The sequence below is a fragment of the Thermobia domestica genome, chromosome 13 (genome assembly GCF_964235325.1).
Source record: "Thermobia domestica chromosome 13, izTheDome1.hap1.1, whole genome shotgun sequence".
Classification (NCBI taxonomy): domain Eukaryota; kingdom Metazoa; phylum Arthropoda; class Insecta; order Zygentoma; family Lepismatidae; genus Thermobia; species Thermobia domestica.
In genome coordinates this window covers 210,453,068-210,469,960 of record NC_137466.1, presented here as the reverse complement: position 1 = coordinate 210,469,960, position 16,893 = coordinate 210,453,068, and the positions used below count along the sequence as shown (strand labels likewise).

General features: G+C 33.7%; 1 protein-coding gene across 2 annotated transcripts in view; it reads left to right on the top strand.

Moving 5' to 3' along the window:
• The window catches only part of LOC145668982 (uncharacterized), a 351,060-nt gene that overhangs the window by 320,429 nt on the left and 13,738 nt on the right, over positions 1-16,893 (top strand). For both annotated transcript variants that reach the window (XM_081737290.1, XM_081737289.1), the window contains 2 exons: positions 1,106-1,222; positions 9,250-9,400. In XM_081737290.1, coding sequence (XP_081593416.1) covers positions 1,106-1,222; positions 9,250-9,400 — 268 coding nt within the window. The remainder of the gene's footprint in view (positions 1-1,105; positions 1,223-9,249; positions 9,401-16,893) is intronic.

Here is a 16,893-nt window from a genome sequence, read left to right as displayed (position 1 = left end):
TTTGGTGTTTATGCGTACGTTTCTATGTTTTGATTCTACTGTACGTTGCCCCAACCATTGTTTACTCTTACCCCACCTTACCTAACTTACTCTTTTCCTTCGTCAAAACTATGTTATTCCTCTGTATCCTCTGCTTGATTTGCCGCAATTAAACTGTGTATGTTATTAGAGATAACAGGCTTCCACATAGAGAATATATTGCGTTTTTCTCTGTCACCATTCCACAGCAATTCTTTGATTTACAAAAAGTGTTCACTCTTGCCCTGGTTACCCATACCTGTTACGCAATGTGCTCCACATGTGACACATAGTGATGTTGTGGATGATGCTGATTGAAATCGGCTGCTACTGCACCAGCACTTCTCCCACTCCACAGTTTGACGATGCGGATGCTTTCCTCAGTTGTTAACGGTCCGTTCCTCAACACCTGCAAAAAGAGGAATAATCATGAAATAAAGAGGAATAACTTCTAACCAATAAAGACACATGAAATCTTATTTCAAATTTAACGTCCTGAGCAAATTCTAGCCTAAGGTCGACCCACCTATCGTTTGAAATAAAAAAAATGAAATTCAAGATGGCGGTCGTCCGCAAACCATCATCCAAAAAGGTGTACCCCTAGCCTAATTGTATATTCCTACATTAAGTTCAATATAGATACGTCCGTACGGATCTTGAAAGGGACTTGAAACACTAGGAATATAGCCTATATAACTTATAGGGTGTCCAAAAGTATGGCCCATTTTGAAATTGAAAATAAAACAAGATGCTGAACCTCGACCAGTGCATTCATGAAGATAAGATAAATAGCACGGAGTATGCAATTAGTTGTAAATACAGTACTCACAATATGGACTCCATGTTTTGAAAAATGAAATCGAAGAGGTTGCCACCATTTTTTACAACATAAATCAATTTATTGCTTTGTAACTATATTTCATGCTGCAGAGTAAGTTATGTGTGGATCTCAGACAAGGCTCATCTTCATTTCAATAGCTTCGGCAATACGCAACAAGAAAATTTTTTGTTGGTTCCAGATTATGTGTTGTATCTTTCGCTATTGTATCAGTTGTTTCTAACTCAAATATTTGATTTTATTTTTTAGCTCAACCTGGGTCCAGAGAAACTCCGAAGAAAGTCCTGCCTATCACTCATTATCACTGCTCATTTCTCACTTATTATTGCTGCAGACGTCCTTATTGCATTCCAACAAAAATTCATGGTAAGTATATATTCGTAAATCTTTTTGCGGTATTCATTACTAATAATTGGTTAAACTGGGGCTAGTAAATTGTTCGATATTAGTCAGGAAGTTTCATTAAACATCATAAAATGTAACTTACGTAAAAATTGTTCGACATTGGTAAGGAAGTTTCATTGAACATCATAAAATGTAACTTGCGTAAAAATTGTTCGACATTGGTAAGGAAGTTTCATTGAACATCATAAAATGTAACTTGCGTAAAAATTGTTCGATGTTGGTCAGGAGGTATCATGGGAATGGAGAATGGCGGAAACTTCATAACGAGGAACTACATAATTTATACGGTATACCAAACATTATTAGGGTCATCAAATCTAGGAGGCTTAGGTGGGCATGTCATCTAGCTAGGATGGAAGAAAGTAGAAACGCTTTCAAAGTCTTCACTTTAAGACCAATCGGAAAACGACCATTAGGAAGACCTAAGTGCAGATGGGAGAAGAATATTAAGATGGATCTCGCAGAGATACGAATACAAAGTAGAAACTGGATCCAGTTAGCTAAAGATAGAAGTCAGTGGAGAGCTTTTGGGAACGTGGCATTGAACCTCCGGGCTCCATAAGCCATCGAGTTAGTTAGTTAGTATCATTGAACATCATAAAATGTAATTTCCGTAAATCTTGTTCGATGTTGATCAGAAAGTTTCATTAAACATTATAAATTGTAACTTATGTAAAAATTATTCCGTGTTCAGCCTATAGGCTGAAGATTCTTCTTAATTTCTTAATGGTTCATGTTGCATGGGATTTAAATTACTCAAGAATAGAATTAAAGAAGTCTATTCCTGGAATAGATTCTCCTACGTTCACAAATAGATTCTGTCATTAAATAGCACGTATTTTGTTTCTGAATCTGGAGTTTTGATTGAAATTAGGAGCATGAAAAAAAAATTTCCTCTAACTAAAAAAAAAAAAAAAACAAACTGAAAGTTAAAAATGACTTTTCCTCAATATTGTCCAATATTAATGTGACATGAGTGTGTTTCCTTTAAGATAGGAGTACCAAATTTTGAAACGCTATAATGCTGGCATCACACTTCCATCTCGTTAACGCATTGAATAAACATAACTTTCGACATAAGATTCATAAATTTTGTCTTGACTTCCCAGTTTGCTTTCACAATATTATGTAAGATATATTGAGGTGTATGAAAAATCATTAAGAGGCTCCATCACGGCGAAATTAAAATACCGCTAATTTTACAGTAATTATGTGGTATCTTCAAATAGATAAAAGATAATCGAAAAGTGGAACAAGAGGTCGCTGGATAATATTATTTTACATGATGTATCACGACTCACTTATCTGCTTTCGATTTCCAGAAATTTAGAAACTCGGCATTTATTTTCGCGTTTATAAATGGCAGAAAACGGAAAGCTACCATGTGACTCGTGATAACGGTGCCTCATGAAAAATAATATTGTCTAGCGTGCTCTTGTTCCACATTTCCATTATCTTTTATCTTTTTGAAGATATAACATAATTAATTATAAAATTAGCTGTATTTTAGTTTTGCAGTGATTAGGCCTCTTGTACCCTAAGGTACTCATGAATACTCATGTTGATTTTAATTATTCATATTTTCCAGCAGATCTGATGTTTTTTAACATTTCTGTCTTTGAATAGAAACAGCCAAACATATCTTTACATGTGAAGTGTCTGAAATGAATTGACTATAACAATGGTGCCCCCCCCCTTATGTCCATGACGCACCCCCCAATTGTCTACCCGTAGGTGTTCTTCCATGAAAAAAAATCTTTTCGATTAATTTTTACACTCCCTCAAACATATTTATACAGATTTTTACCCCCCTAAATATTTCAATGACGCACTTTGCGTCATAGCCCCCTTCTTGTGGGCACCCCTGACTATAATGTACTTGAGCTGAAAAAATGCAGAAAAATCAGGGGAAATATTCAAGGTTTACTCACAAGATGCTAGGATGTCCACATAAATACTAGCTGGAAAAATTGTAACTTTCTTGTAAGACTTCTCAGTGAATCATATTAATTATGGTTGAAATCAGCCAGGTCCAAAAGGGAGTGAATTCATCCTATCTTAAAAACCACATCTAAAATTAATTATCCGATTTTTATGAAGCATGGTAGGTGCTTTCTCTAAGACTGTACCCCATAAAATTAACAAAATGTTTCAGGGTAACTTTACTTTAGAAAAAAACACTGTGTTTTCTTTAATACTTTAAAATTATCCCTAATATTTGTGAGTGACATTAATGACGAGCTAGCAATGGGGTGAATTCACTGACATCATTCTTTAAAAAGGATTTAAAGTATGAGATCAAACATGGCGAATGTCTCTTATTGATTTTAGTTGGAGTTAATGAAGGGTGAATTTCGTCATCTTAAAAGAAAGCATATCTAGGTTCTACTCTACACGGAAGCACTACTAAGCCTTCGTAGCTAGTGTATGGTTAAAATGTGCGCATTTGGTGGACGGAGCTTCAGGGTTTGATTCCTCGTGGAGAGAGCCTTGAAACTTGATGGTTCAGATTATACTTTCACTGTAGGTAAACGCTTCGTTTAGCCTCGGTGCTCAAAAGGAACAATGAACCCTAATCAACTAGGGAACCATTAGAATGATAGTCAATGATAAAACGATGATTTGACATTGAACTGCAGTATCGTGCTTCAAAATAAGTTTCGTAAAACAAATAAATAAATAAATAAAAATAAAATAATAAAAAAAAACATGGGACATGGTATGTTATCTTCGAGGTTTAGGAATTGTTACTTTAGCTTTAGGTTTAACTCTCTCAAGATCAAGTGATTGAATTCACTTATGTTAAGTTAAAAAGAAGCTCGCTTCTAGTGCGCACGAGATCACCACTACCAATAATAATAATAATAATAATAATAATAATAATAATAATAATAATAATAATAATAATAATAATAATAATAATAATAACCTACTCTGCTTGAAACTTACTGTCGCAGAAATGTATCATGTAACTCCTGGTCGTGACGTGTATTACTTTTGCCTGTTGCACCGTTCTGTCACTCCAATTCCTTCCCAAAACTGTCTTGAACAGACTTGCCTCTGGTGTGATCTGTGCTGTTTAGAATTCAGCAGAGTGTTTTAAAGACCACGGGAATAGCAGCCGCTTTGGACTAATGGCCTCGCTTAAATATTTCAGGAAACATCGTTTGGAGATGTTAGTACGTGTTTTACTCTGTTAAGTGCCAAGGAACTACGTAGACATTAATTAATTCTATTGGAGAAGTTTTGTAATTAAGTTAACGTATTTTAGTAAAGCTTTTTTAGTTCTTATCTTTTACCCTAGGCAGATTGAACTTATTCAAAGAAGGGTACATGATTTAACATTAAATTTATGTCGAGATGTCCAGAAGTTCTTGTGCCAATCTTTCTCGGTCCAGCTACAACAGTCAAACACACCCAAGTAGACATCCGTTTGGAAAGATATGGACATGTGATAGACATATATTTTAGATCCAAAGAACGTAGCCTACATTATATATCTATATGAGACTTTCTTCTTTAATTTTTCTTGGATCCATATTACGTTTAATCATATCACGTTCTTGTATCGATGTTTTAAAAACATTAAATGAATGGGTTAAAAAATATTCCAAAGTCCATTCATTTATTTTAGTTGACGAACAACGAGTTGGATTTGTATAGGGTGTCCCATAAAGAACACAACTTTTGAAATGCCAACCATAAAGCCCAGAAGACCACCACGCTTAAAGCGGTTTCACTAAGACATCATCGACCACCCTCCCTACAGCCTAGACCTCGCTCCAAGCTACTTTCACCTGTTCCCGCATTTGAAGGAAGCCATCGCTTCGCTTCAGACGAGGAAGTGAAAAACGTATATATACGTTTTACTGGACGCTTACTGACCACTCCTCGTACTCGTATTATCCTTACTTTTTTTTAAAAAAAATGAAATTATACTCTATTAAAAATGAATTATATGAAGAGTTCGTACTAAGATATTTTGCCCTGACGTACTGAAAAAGAAAATAAACCAGGATATTATGTAAATTCAGTTTTTAAGGTTATGGAAGTATTTTTTCTTTACGAAAGAAGGCAAATAGAAGCATCAAAAGCCCAGAGCAAGGAAGCACACCTGTTTTCAAAATAAGTTTCTCATGACATCACTTGAAACCACAAACAAGTTGAAAGTTTTCTTTTTTTCTTTCTTTCTTTCCTTTTTACACTTTTGTCGTTTTTTCGTTTCCAATTTAAAGGAGTTTCAAATTTCACCTTTTAAGAGAAACAGAAAAACAGATGGCGCCTACGCACACACATATACGCCACGCCTACTTCACACAAAGAATAGGAGCTTGCGAAATGTCATGGGTGAAACACTTGTTGGCTAAAACATCAAATGCTATTAGAGACAGGAAGCTTTAGGAAAATGTTAAAATACTCTTTTGTTTTCCTTCTAATTTTCCATAAGAAGAGGGAGTGTCTCTTCTAAGTTTGAGTTCGAGTTGTAGATAATTAAGTAAGTCAATAATAGAACGAAGAAACTTATTGTTCACGTGAAGTGTTCTGACACAATTGTTATTCTTCGCTGTATATACAGGGTGTGTTCCTTAACAACACCGATAAGGTTTAAAAGGTGATTTCTGACACCGAGGTAAGACATAAGTAAAAACTAACCTGCGTGTTGAAATACTTCATTTCAGAGCTATGACCAGTCACAAAAATTATCAGAGAAATGCAAAACAGCTACAAGTCGAGTACAAAATGTAGAATCGAAGTCGGATAGTAAATGTCATTAATGCATAATTGTAGCGTAGGGTGGCAGAACGATAACTTCAAAAGATATTAAAGATTTATTATTATTATTATTATTATTATTATTATTATTATTATTATTATTAGTAGTAGTAGTAGTAGTAGTAGTAGTAGTAGTAGTAGTAGTAGTAGTAGTAGTAGTTTAAAAATGCCAGCTCATATGTATATTTATACAAGATCAAGACTAGAGTTTGGTGTAGTTATTTGGAATATTATTTGTATAATATTGGCAAAAAAATTGGACCTATGTTTAGCAGAAAGGGTCCATCAATTTTTTTTCTTAAAAACGTTACAATTTCGGTAATTTGTCTTTAGATTGGGTTAGGTTAGGTTAGCTTTGGTTAGGTTAGGTTAGTTTGTGTTAGATTATGTTAGTGTAGGGGTCCAGCATAATTTTCCAATATAGAATTTCGCTTATTTCTACTAATATTAGGTTAGTTTAGGTTATTTCAGGTTAGTTTAGGTTAGATAAGATTAGATTTAGATACGTTATGTTAGGTCTAAGTACTTGCATCATCCATTTCTCCTGAAAATTTTGTATTTTTTTTTATGGGCTTCTGGACCCCTTCTGCTAAACATAACTCCAAAAATATTTTATTAGGCTAATATGCCGTAAAATGGATAGAGATTATCATATAGTTATGAATACTGGAATCAATTGTGGAGATTACAGGCATAAAGTGACAGGGGTAAACTTATTTGAAAGAAATTTTATTCAGAAAATACTTAAAGTTCAACGAAATATTATTTATAGAATTTTTGACGATGTATCTGTTTCAAGACCAAAAATATTTCGTATTAATTTGTCAAGGAATTATTGTTTAATCCAATACTATTTATTATTATTATTATTATTATTATTATTATTATTATTATTATTATTATTATTATTATTATTATTATTATTTTCAAAAGTTCACAAAGAAAGCAAATAATAATTGAGTTCCATATTTCTGTGAATTCTAAACATATTACATACTTCAAGCTAGAAGAACACGTCAGAATTAGAAAGAAGAACACAAACATTTACTTGATTAGTCTACAGGGTGTACCAGGAAGTCGCGCAACCGTTTGTAACACAAGTGTGTAGACAAGTAATCAAACTGACACCCATCATCAGTCCTATCCGTCTATAGATATTTGTGAGATATGAACCCTATTGAGTCAGTTCGATATTGGCCAACGTGTAAGAAGAAACATGCCAAAGGGTGATTTGCACAATGAATTGATAATATGTGAAGTAATGACGCCATTATTTCTGGTGTTGTTTGTTTCCTGTGAGTTTTCAAAAAATGTCCTGCATACGAAAGCTACAATGATTGTTTTGAAAAAGAGAAAATTGTATTTATTTTTTTTCATTTTAGGAAAGAAGAAACTTCATAAAATAAAGGAAAAGAGTATGCGTGAAGATAAATGTGACTTAATGTTATTTGGACACTGAAAGTGAATAAATCACATTATTTGTCTATATCATATAAACCTTTGAAATACGAAAATCCGGAAATGTAAACAAAGAAATGAGGAGTAACATCCGCCGAAATTACATTTTTGAAAATCGAAAATGTTCAGATGGTATATAGTCCGCAGCAAAAAACCTGCAACATGAGCATGTAAGTTTATTGTAAAATGACGAAAACTTTTGCTCCAAAATAAATGTGCAGGAGAAGACGCCGAGGTTTGTCCTGGCGTGATTCGTGCCACTTAGACGTTATGTTCATTCACTGCGCTGTTAGCCGTAGTTTCACAATAAACTTACATGCTCGTGTTGCAGAATTTTTTGCTGCGGACTGTACAAGGGCACTTTAGGCAGAGGGGCTGGTGGTGCAAGTGTTACCAAATAGTTTACTTACTTCAAATTATAATTTATGAATAATCCTCGCACTTTTAAGTTCATGGCTCTCTAATCACGCTTTGGCCACAGAGGATAAAGAAAAGAGTAGAAGGAGTGGTGACGCCAGTTTTAATTTCTTGAGGAGGAGCAGCAGAGACACATTTTGAAGGCAGCTATTTTTTCTTACATTACTTGACCTATGTTAAAATACAGCATTTCTGGGTCCAGACAATATCACCAAGGTCTGTCCCCCTCCTTTCCCCCTCATTCTAGCATCCACACTGAATAAAAACAGTAAAACGTATAAGATATGTAAAAGAAACGTATTCACCGGGAAAGAGCACTGCAGAAGCACCTTGACTTGCATATTTTTCACTCATCAAGTGGTGACGTAGTTTGCCGTGAAATGGAATGTCCAATCCGTCTTCTTTTGCTTGACAAAAGAAGACTGTCAATTTATGTTTGCTGTTTCAATATACGTTGTATATTTTAAATCATATCTCAGATTTGTTATTTAACGATTTTTCACTACGTTAAATCTTGGCTGTTTTAAAAGAACAAATGAATTAAAGAAGAAAAGGAACAAGAAACAGTATTTGAGTTTCATTTTAGGCTTCAAATAAAATTCTTGAATTAAAAATATTTTGTTTGTCTCTTTTAAATGTCTTGAGAAACGTAAAACCGTGTGTTCTGTTTTTCAATTCCTAAGATACCTATCTGATTTTGTATATTTTACGTATGCTTGTTTTGTCACATCTACACGGTACTGCTGACAACTGCACATTATTTTGTAAATTCCTGATTTCTGTTTAGCATTCATGTAATAGTTCTTGAATTGGTTATAAATGTTATTCTAAGTTTAGTATGTTTTCATACCCTTATTTAAGATTTATCACTACAGCGAAATTAAACTATCGCTAATTTTAGAATTTTTCTATAATATCTTCAAAACAAATAAAAATATTCGAAAATCAGAAACGCAGTGAACTAGACAATACGATTTTGCATGTGATACCTTTACTACAGTTCACCTATCTGCTTTTGATATGCTCTTATTTACAGAACCCGCAAAAAAAAAAAAAAAAAAAAAAATGCTAAATGTATCTACAGTTGCAAATCAAAAGCAGATAGATGAGTTGTGATAACGGTATCACATGCAAACTCGTATTGTCTAGTTCACTGCGTTCCTGCTTTTCAAATATTTTTATTTGTTTTGAAGATATTACAGAAAAACTCTAAAATTAGCGGTAGTTTAATTTCGCTGTAGTGAAGACCTTTAAAACCGTCACAAGAGTAACCTTCCTGAGTCATACCTAAATAAATATGCATGTTTAATAAATACATTAATTTTGTTCTTTCTTTGCAGATGCTGCTGTATATAATCCAAACGCTGTTTCTAGGATGGGGAATATTTTTATGCGTAGCTTTCCTGTATGGTGGGTACAAGGTGATGCAGTTATTGAAAAGTATGCCTGGAGGGTTGCTACAGAGAGATCCTACGGACAGACAACATAAAGGTAACCAATTAGTATGTCTTCATGCCTAGTACAGAAAGAATAAGCAAATAGTAGAGACGCTCTTTGCCTTAAAGCAATATTAACAATGAATCTGCAGATATAATAAGAAAGTATAAATGATGTACATTTCTTGAAGATCAGAAATTAACATTATTCCTATAAGATTTTTTTTTCGCACGAGTCACTATTTATTATTAAAAATAAAGTAATATTTTACTGTCCAGTCTTACAGTGTAGTTTACGATTTCGACAACTTTCTCCCTACCGTATTCTCTGGAGTACTTTATAAGGATGAGTTAGAAAATTTCAGGTATTACAAACAGTAAATTAATAAATAAAGATGACTCCTAGCTGTAAATAATGATTTTCTGAAATAATTGAACTTCCGAAACGTAATCTTAGTTAGTTAAATCGTCATGCTTTCCGACCTGATCAATTTCTTATCAATTTTTTATATAATGTTTAAAAATACGTAAGGCACAAAAACTTAAATAAATAAAAATTTTTAAAAAATAAAAAGTAAAAGTAAAGATATATATATCTGATTTGGGGCTTCCCCCATTTTATATGCAGATTTTTATTTAGCCATACCGTCCTATGTTGTAGAAAGTTTCGAATTCCTCCTAAACAACAAGACAATCTCTCTAGTTGTCGTTCATTTCATTTATTTGCCTCTTTCGTTAGCTGACAAATTCACGAGAAATGCTCACGTAAGCATTACAGGTGTCAATAAAATATTTACACAATATTATCAGGTTGTAGAAGGTGTTAGGTAGCAGAAGACAGTATTGCACTTATGCATCTTACTAAAATATAAAACCATAAAATAGGAGATATTAAGTATATAAGTATAACCATTTACATGTTAATTAGTAAATGATTCATACCACAACTGGTACGTAATGAGGAGAAGTTTTTGTTGTCAATTCTTCATTTAGTGAACCATTTAAATATCCCTTAATAGTACAATAGCGCTTTACAGCAACTGAGTTAACTAACTTCTTGCGAAAAACCGTAACATTAGTCATATTCTTTTAGTACATAGACTGACAAAATGGTAACAATTTCTCCGGAATAATTGAGAGGCTCAGGCGATAAGCACCACTTCCGATAAAATTGAGTTATTATATGGAATAGGTTGGGATCGAACTACAGAACAGTATGTAGGTAGTTTAATTTCGGTAATGTATCTGCAGATGGCAGGGAGAGCTTGATTGTCATGTGTCATTGCATTAAATTGCATAGCAATTTTAAACCTTCTTTCCTAGTTTACTCGAAACTTAGAAAATGTACTACCCCATTATGCTTTCCTGAGCCTCTTAATTTTAGAAATCATATGTAGAATAGAATAGAATAGAATATTTCGTTGTAATTGAGCTTTACAAGGAATAGACAACATCCAAATGAGATATACATATAGATACAGATATAAGAAAAAAGTAATCATAACATACAGACAATCAGTTGCTGGTTAATTGTATAATGGTCAACCTGATAATATTTGAAATAAAGTGACACTGCAAATTACGACACAGTTTTTTGACATTGAATCGAGTAAAATTAATTCGCTATTAGCCAATCATATAACTTTTTCTGATAAACCTTAAACGGCAGCTGCTATATGAAGGATGTTAGTTTATTAAACACCTTCGGTCCTATAACTAAATAACTATTTTTGATCTTCGATAATCTAGTAAAGGGTATATCAATTTTCTTACACCATCTAGTATTATATGTATGTACTTCCCTGAATGTCATATTTGCCAGGTTTTGCTTAGTGTAAAGTAGCACTTGATAAATATATACATTAACTACCGTCATTATCTTAAGCCTGATAAATAGTGATTTACAGTGTTCTTTATCTTGTGTTCCAACGATAATCCTGATGGCTTTCTTTTGCAAACCTAAAACATCATGTGCTTGGCTACTGTTACCCCAAAGCAAAATCCCATATCCAATTACGCTTTGCAAAATGTGAGTTCCTCATATACTTATAGGGAACTGTATCTTTCAATTTTCTTAACAGAAAGGGCACTCAAATAAGCTTTGTACATACATATTCGACATTTTGTTCCCAGGTTAGTTGGGTGTCTATACATATACCAAGAAATTTAACCTCATTTTCATCATAGTTTTTTTTTTTTTTTTTTTTTTTCATTGCAGTGATTGAAACTAAAGGTTACTTTTTGTTTTATCTTTCCATTTAGCACAAAACCATTTCTTTTAAACCAGGTCGCTGCCTCTCTTAATGCACCTTGAGCTTCTATATACACTTCTTCAAAGCTTGTATTTATGTTAAGTAGAGTAGTGTCATCCGCGTATAGAATTGATGTAGTATTAGTATTTAGAGGCAAATCATTTATCATTATTAAAAATAATGACTCAGAACAGAACCCTGCGGTACTCCATATTTTACTTCTAAGATGTTTGAATGCATATTGTTAACACTAACTATCTGTTTATGTTCATTTAAATAAGATTTTACAAAACTTAAACTGTTGCTATTTAATCCGTAATACGCTAATTTATCACATAGGATTTTATTATCTACACAATTAAATGCTTTACTTAAATCGCAGAATGTAGCTAGAGCAAAACCCTTATTTTCAAAAACTTCATATATATATATATATATATATATTATTTCGTTAGTGATTCTACTGCATCAGTTGTGGATTTCCCAGGCCTGAATCCAAATCAAGCTTCCAGAATTATATTTTGGTCAGTCACATATTTATATAGCTGATCTGTAATAACAGTTTCCATAATTTTAGAAAAACCGGAATAAGAGATGTTGGACAGTAATTAGACGAACACGTCTGTATATAAAAATATTTTTTTCTATTTTAAGCGCTTTAAGAAAAATATCTTGAGAGAAACATTTATTGGAGCATGTTTAAGGGGTTTCACAATGTGATTAATGATAGCTTTTATAAGGTTGTTCGATATGTCAAAAATATTCTTACTGTCAGAAGCTTTCATTTACAGTCCACTTACTACTTTTATGACGTCATCAGGGCAAATGTGCTTAATAACAAAAGAATTTTTAAATGGACTATGTCGAGTTAAATACTAATACATATTTCCATTAATATCTGCATTGCTTTTCTTGATTTCCTCTACGGAAGTAACAAAATACGTGTTAAGGGTATCAGGCGACAGCGTAACATTATTGTTATTATTAGTACTATTGCTTAGCTTCTTGAGTATCTTGAGTGGTTGTTTTTTAATGTAAAATGTTTAATTGAATTGCTAGTAATCAATAATGAATTGTGTATATTCGGATCTTATAATAAGTTACATCAAGCTTATCAATGATTATTTATTTATTTATTTATTTATTTATTTATTTATTAAAACTCCATTAACTGAATCACAATTAACATCTTTTCATTTGTTCTACTTTCGCTAACCTCAAAATACTGGTTGAAGAATCTCTCTGGGACGTCAAAGCAGAACACCCCGTATCGGGACTGTCGAAACATTTGAAAAAAATACAACACCATATTGATAACTGAAGAATTTTGATTAGGACAAAAAATGAAACATTGAGACTTGTTTTCGAAAACTAATCTCTTTGTTTAAGAAATCTAAAGTTGAATTTAGATAAAGGATGATTGAGTAAGAAATGGAAGGCAGTAATAAAGAAAATATACAGGGTATATCAGAAACGATTTCACAACTCTGAAAAGTCATATTGATTGATTCGTTTATCTTACAGACATGGTTTTGGTGTCCTTTTCAGCAAAATACATCAAGTTTTGTCTCACGTAGTACACTAGTTCAGAAACAAGCCACCGCAAGCGCTAGTGACAGTTGCAACAAAGATGGTTACCTTTACTGGTCCTGAGCGTGCTAGCGATGTGTTTTGGTTTGAAGAATCCCAGTCTGCGACAACTGCGCAACGTAATTTTCGTACAAAGTATGGCAAAAATCCTCCCAGTAGATCTACTATTTATCAATGGCATAAGTGTTTTATTGAAATTGGCTGTTCGGTAAGACACAACAGATCTTCAGGTCGTCCCCGTACGTCTGGAGACGTTGTAGAGAAGTGAGACTTCCGATGGGATAAATGCTGCATCACCAATGGAAGCCATATTGAACCTCTTTAGGTATAAGGTAAAAACTTGCTACAAAATGACACCAAAACTATGTCTGTAGACTAAATAAACAAATCAATATGAGTTTTCAAAGTTGTAAAGTCCGTTTTGATACACCCTGTATAAATAGCATTAGCATGAAAATAAAATAACATGAACAATATGAGCTGGCAACCTTGCATTACAAAACGAAAGAATACGCAAATTTAGCTCGCGATATCACAATGTTCTGTTCAACCATTTGATTTATCAGAAGCTTGGACAAAGTGTTTTTTTATGCTTGACTCTACTACTTGACTCTAGCTTACTACTTGACTCTAGTAAGCTCGTTCCTTTTATTTCCTTGATGTTTTTATTGTTCCTTTCTCCATTTTAATCTCCGTTTTAATCTCCGTGGCCACGGCTCCGCGGAGAGCCGAAAGTTTAGAAGACTCAAGTTGTTTGTAGGAATTACTGTTACCTGGAAGTAGAATGATTGTAAGAATTCTTGAGTGTTTGTCTGAAGTTGTCACAGGTGAGTTATTCAGCAATTTACAATCTACCATCACATGAACAAAGTAAAGCAAAATTTGAAGAAACAAGAAACAACGAATCTGCAAGAATAAGATAGTGTAACGATAGGAATATATATATATATATATATATATATATATTTACGAAATATATATGAGGGTAAAACTTCTCCAAATATTTAAAGAAATTGGGGTCAACTGGAGAGACCGACGACTCATTCGCAACCTGTACGTAAGACAACAAGTCAAGTTGCGCTTGAATGAAGTAGAAACCAATAATGTAGAGACTGGGAGAGGAGTCAGACAAGGATGTAGTTTGTCGCCACAATTATTCAGCATTTACTGAATGCTTAATGAAGGAAGCATTAATGAGAATTGGAGATTTCCAAATTAGAGGGCAGATCATTCACAAGATCAGGTATGCAGATGATACGGTTATAATAGCTAGAGCCGGAGAAAGGCTACAGGAGATGATTGACAAAATAGCTGACACTGGGAAACTATATGGAATGGAAATAAATATTGAAAAATCGAAAGTCATGGGAATATCCCGTCGAAATGCGACCTGACGGGTCAGAGTAGAACAAAGAGAACTTGAAGAGGTCGATCATTTCAAAAATTTGGGAAGTATTTTGACGAAAGACGCTTACTGCACCGAAGAGGTTAGATCGAGGATTGCCGTGGCCAAAGAAGTATTCAGCAAGAAAAGTCCACTCTCATCTAGCAGCCTTAATATTGGACTAAAGAAGCAGTTGGTCAGGTGCTAAATATGGAGCATTGAACTTTATGGTTCAGAAACTTAGACATTACGGAAGTTAGAAAAAAAATATTTAGAGAGCTTCGAAATGTGGTGTTAGAGGAAGATGGAGAAGATAAAATGGACAGAAAGTGTAACAAACGAAGACGTTTTAAAACGGATAGGAAAGAAGATGACGCTTCTAGCCACCATCCTTCGTAGAAAGGTCAACTGAATTGGACACAACTTCCGAGGAAATTGTCTTCTTCATACCGCCGTAGAAGGAAAGATGGAAGAAAAGCGAGGAATAGGAAGAAGAACATAATTGATCGATGATTTGAAAACTAGAAGAAAATATTGAGAGTTAAAAGGGGAAGCTAAAAATCGAGAAACATGGAAAAAACATTTCCAGGCTCAAACTGAAAATTAAGGAGAAAAGAGAAAGCAATCCTCATTAATCCCTGGATCTGCCAAAAGGCAGAATACATAATAATAATAATAATAATAATAATAATAATAATAATAATAATAATAATAATAATAATAATAATAATAGAGCACTACTTTTACGTATTTTTACCTTCTGTAATTTCTGAAATTTCTTAGTGGCTTTGACGAAGACAGCAAAGTTAGAATTTTCCGAAATTATTAGCAACAAAAATTATAAATAGAATATAAATTACATAGAACAAGTAGCTGCAAGCACGTAGCCAAGGGGAGGGAGGGTCCGAGGGGTCCGGACCCCCCCCCCCTTCGAGACCAGAAATGAAAAAAAATAAGGGAGGATGAAACAAACTGAAATAATAAAATGAAGGATCAGCGTTAAAAATTAAAAATAAATAAATAAATAAATAAATAAAACTACAGGAAGCTTTTGGTTACTCTTTCTTATGAGGAGATTTGTATTACTGGCAAGGTAAGCGAGATATCATGGAAGAGTCAGGGAATTTGAAATTTCTAGAAAAGTTACGGAATTCTCAGAATTCCTGCTACTAGTCAGGGAGATTTTAAGCTTCCGAAAGTATAGTGCCGTTGTGTTACAGCGTGGACATTTTTCATCATCGCATCCTTGTAGTATCAAACATGTTATTTCAAAAATAATTTTGTACTGCTTGTTTAACCTGCCATTTGGAGCCGACAGTAGTTTTTATAATAGTTGAGATCATAATGAAACAGAGGAAGGACGTAAATATTGTAAAATCTTTTTCAATGTGTGTTTTTTTTTAATTACTGTATCTTACTCGAGATTTCTTCATATTTTTCTTAAAATTAAAATACTTACCAACATATCCTCATTTTATTGTCCTAACAAACCAATATATGTTGATAGCAAAGTAGTTTAGATTGATCGAGCTCCTGGGCCTTCAGAATTTCATGGCTACTCCCCCCCCCCCCCGGTATGAAATCCTGGCTAAACGAACCAATATATGTTCCAGTAAAATAGTTTAGAATGATCGAGCCCCTGATGTGATGACCACAGTATTTCATGTCACGGACTCCCCCCTCCCCCCTTTCACGAAATCCTGGCTACGTGCCTGATAGCTGTTGTCGGAATATCCACAACGTGATAAGTACAGTACATTGTTCAACGTTTCGAAAACTTTTTTTCTTTTTTTAATCTTAAAGTTAGTAGGCTAGGTAATGCTCTCCAGATACTGACTCTGAAGATAAGAATAATATCTGTTTTGAGGGAGATGTTCGACAAGGTACAAATCATTTGGTCGATATTCCGAGAACAGGTATTACATTAGACGCCAAGAAAGCTTCAGATTCTCTTAGCTGTGAATTTTACTCAGGTTCATGTGAGTCTTGTCCAGGGATTTATTTGTAGCCAGGGAAGCCTGAGAATTTCCCCCCTTCTAAGTTTTGACTTCCTTGTCTCTTAGTTCAGTCTTCCCAGGGAAAATACCTCTTTCATAGGCTATATAATCTGTTATAAAGTACAATAATTCAACTTCACGTTTTAGTAGCAATCCTTTATAAAAATTCCCCCCTTCTACAAAATCCACAAATAAACCACTGGTCTTGTCAGTTTGTGGTTCTAGGGTGAGCAGTGAACGAAATTCGAAGTGAACTTACAACAGCTTTTCTCGTTCAGCTGAAAAATTCTCTACAAATTATGTGGCATATGAGCTTTAATATAAA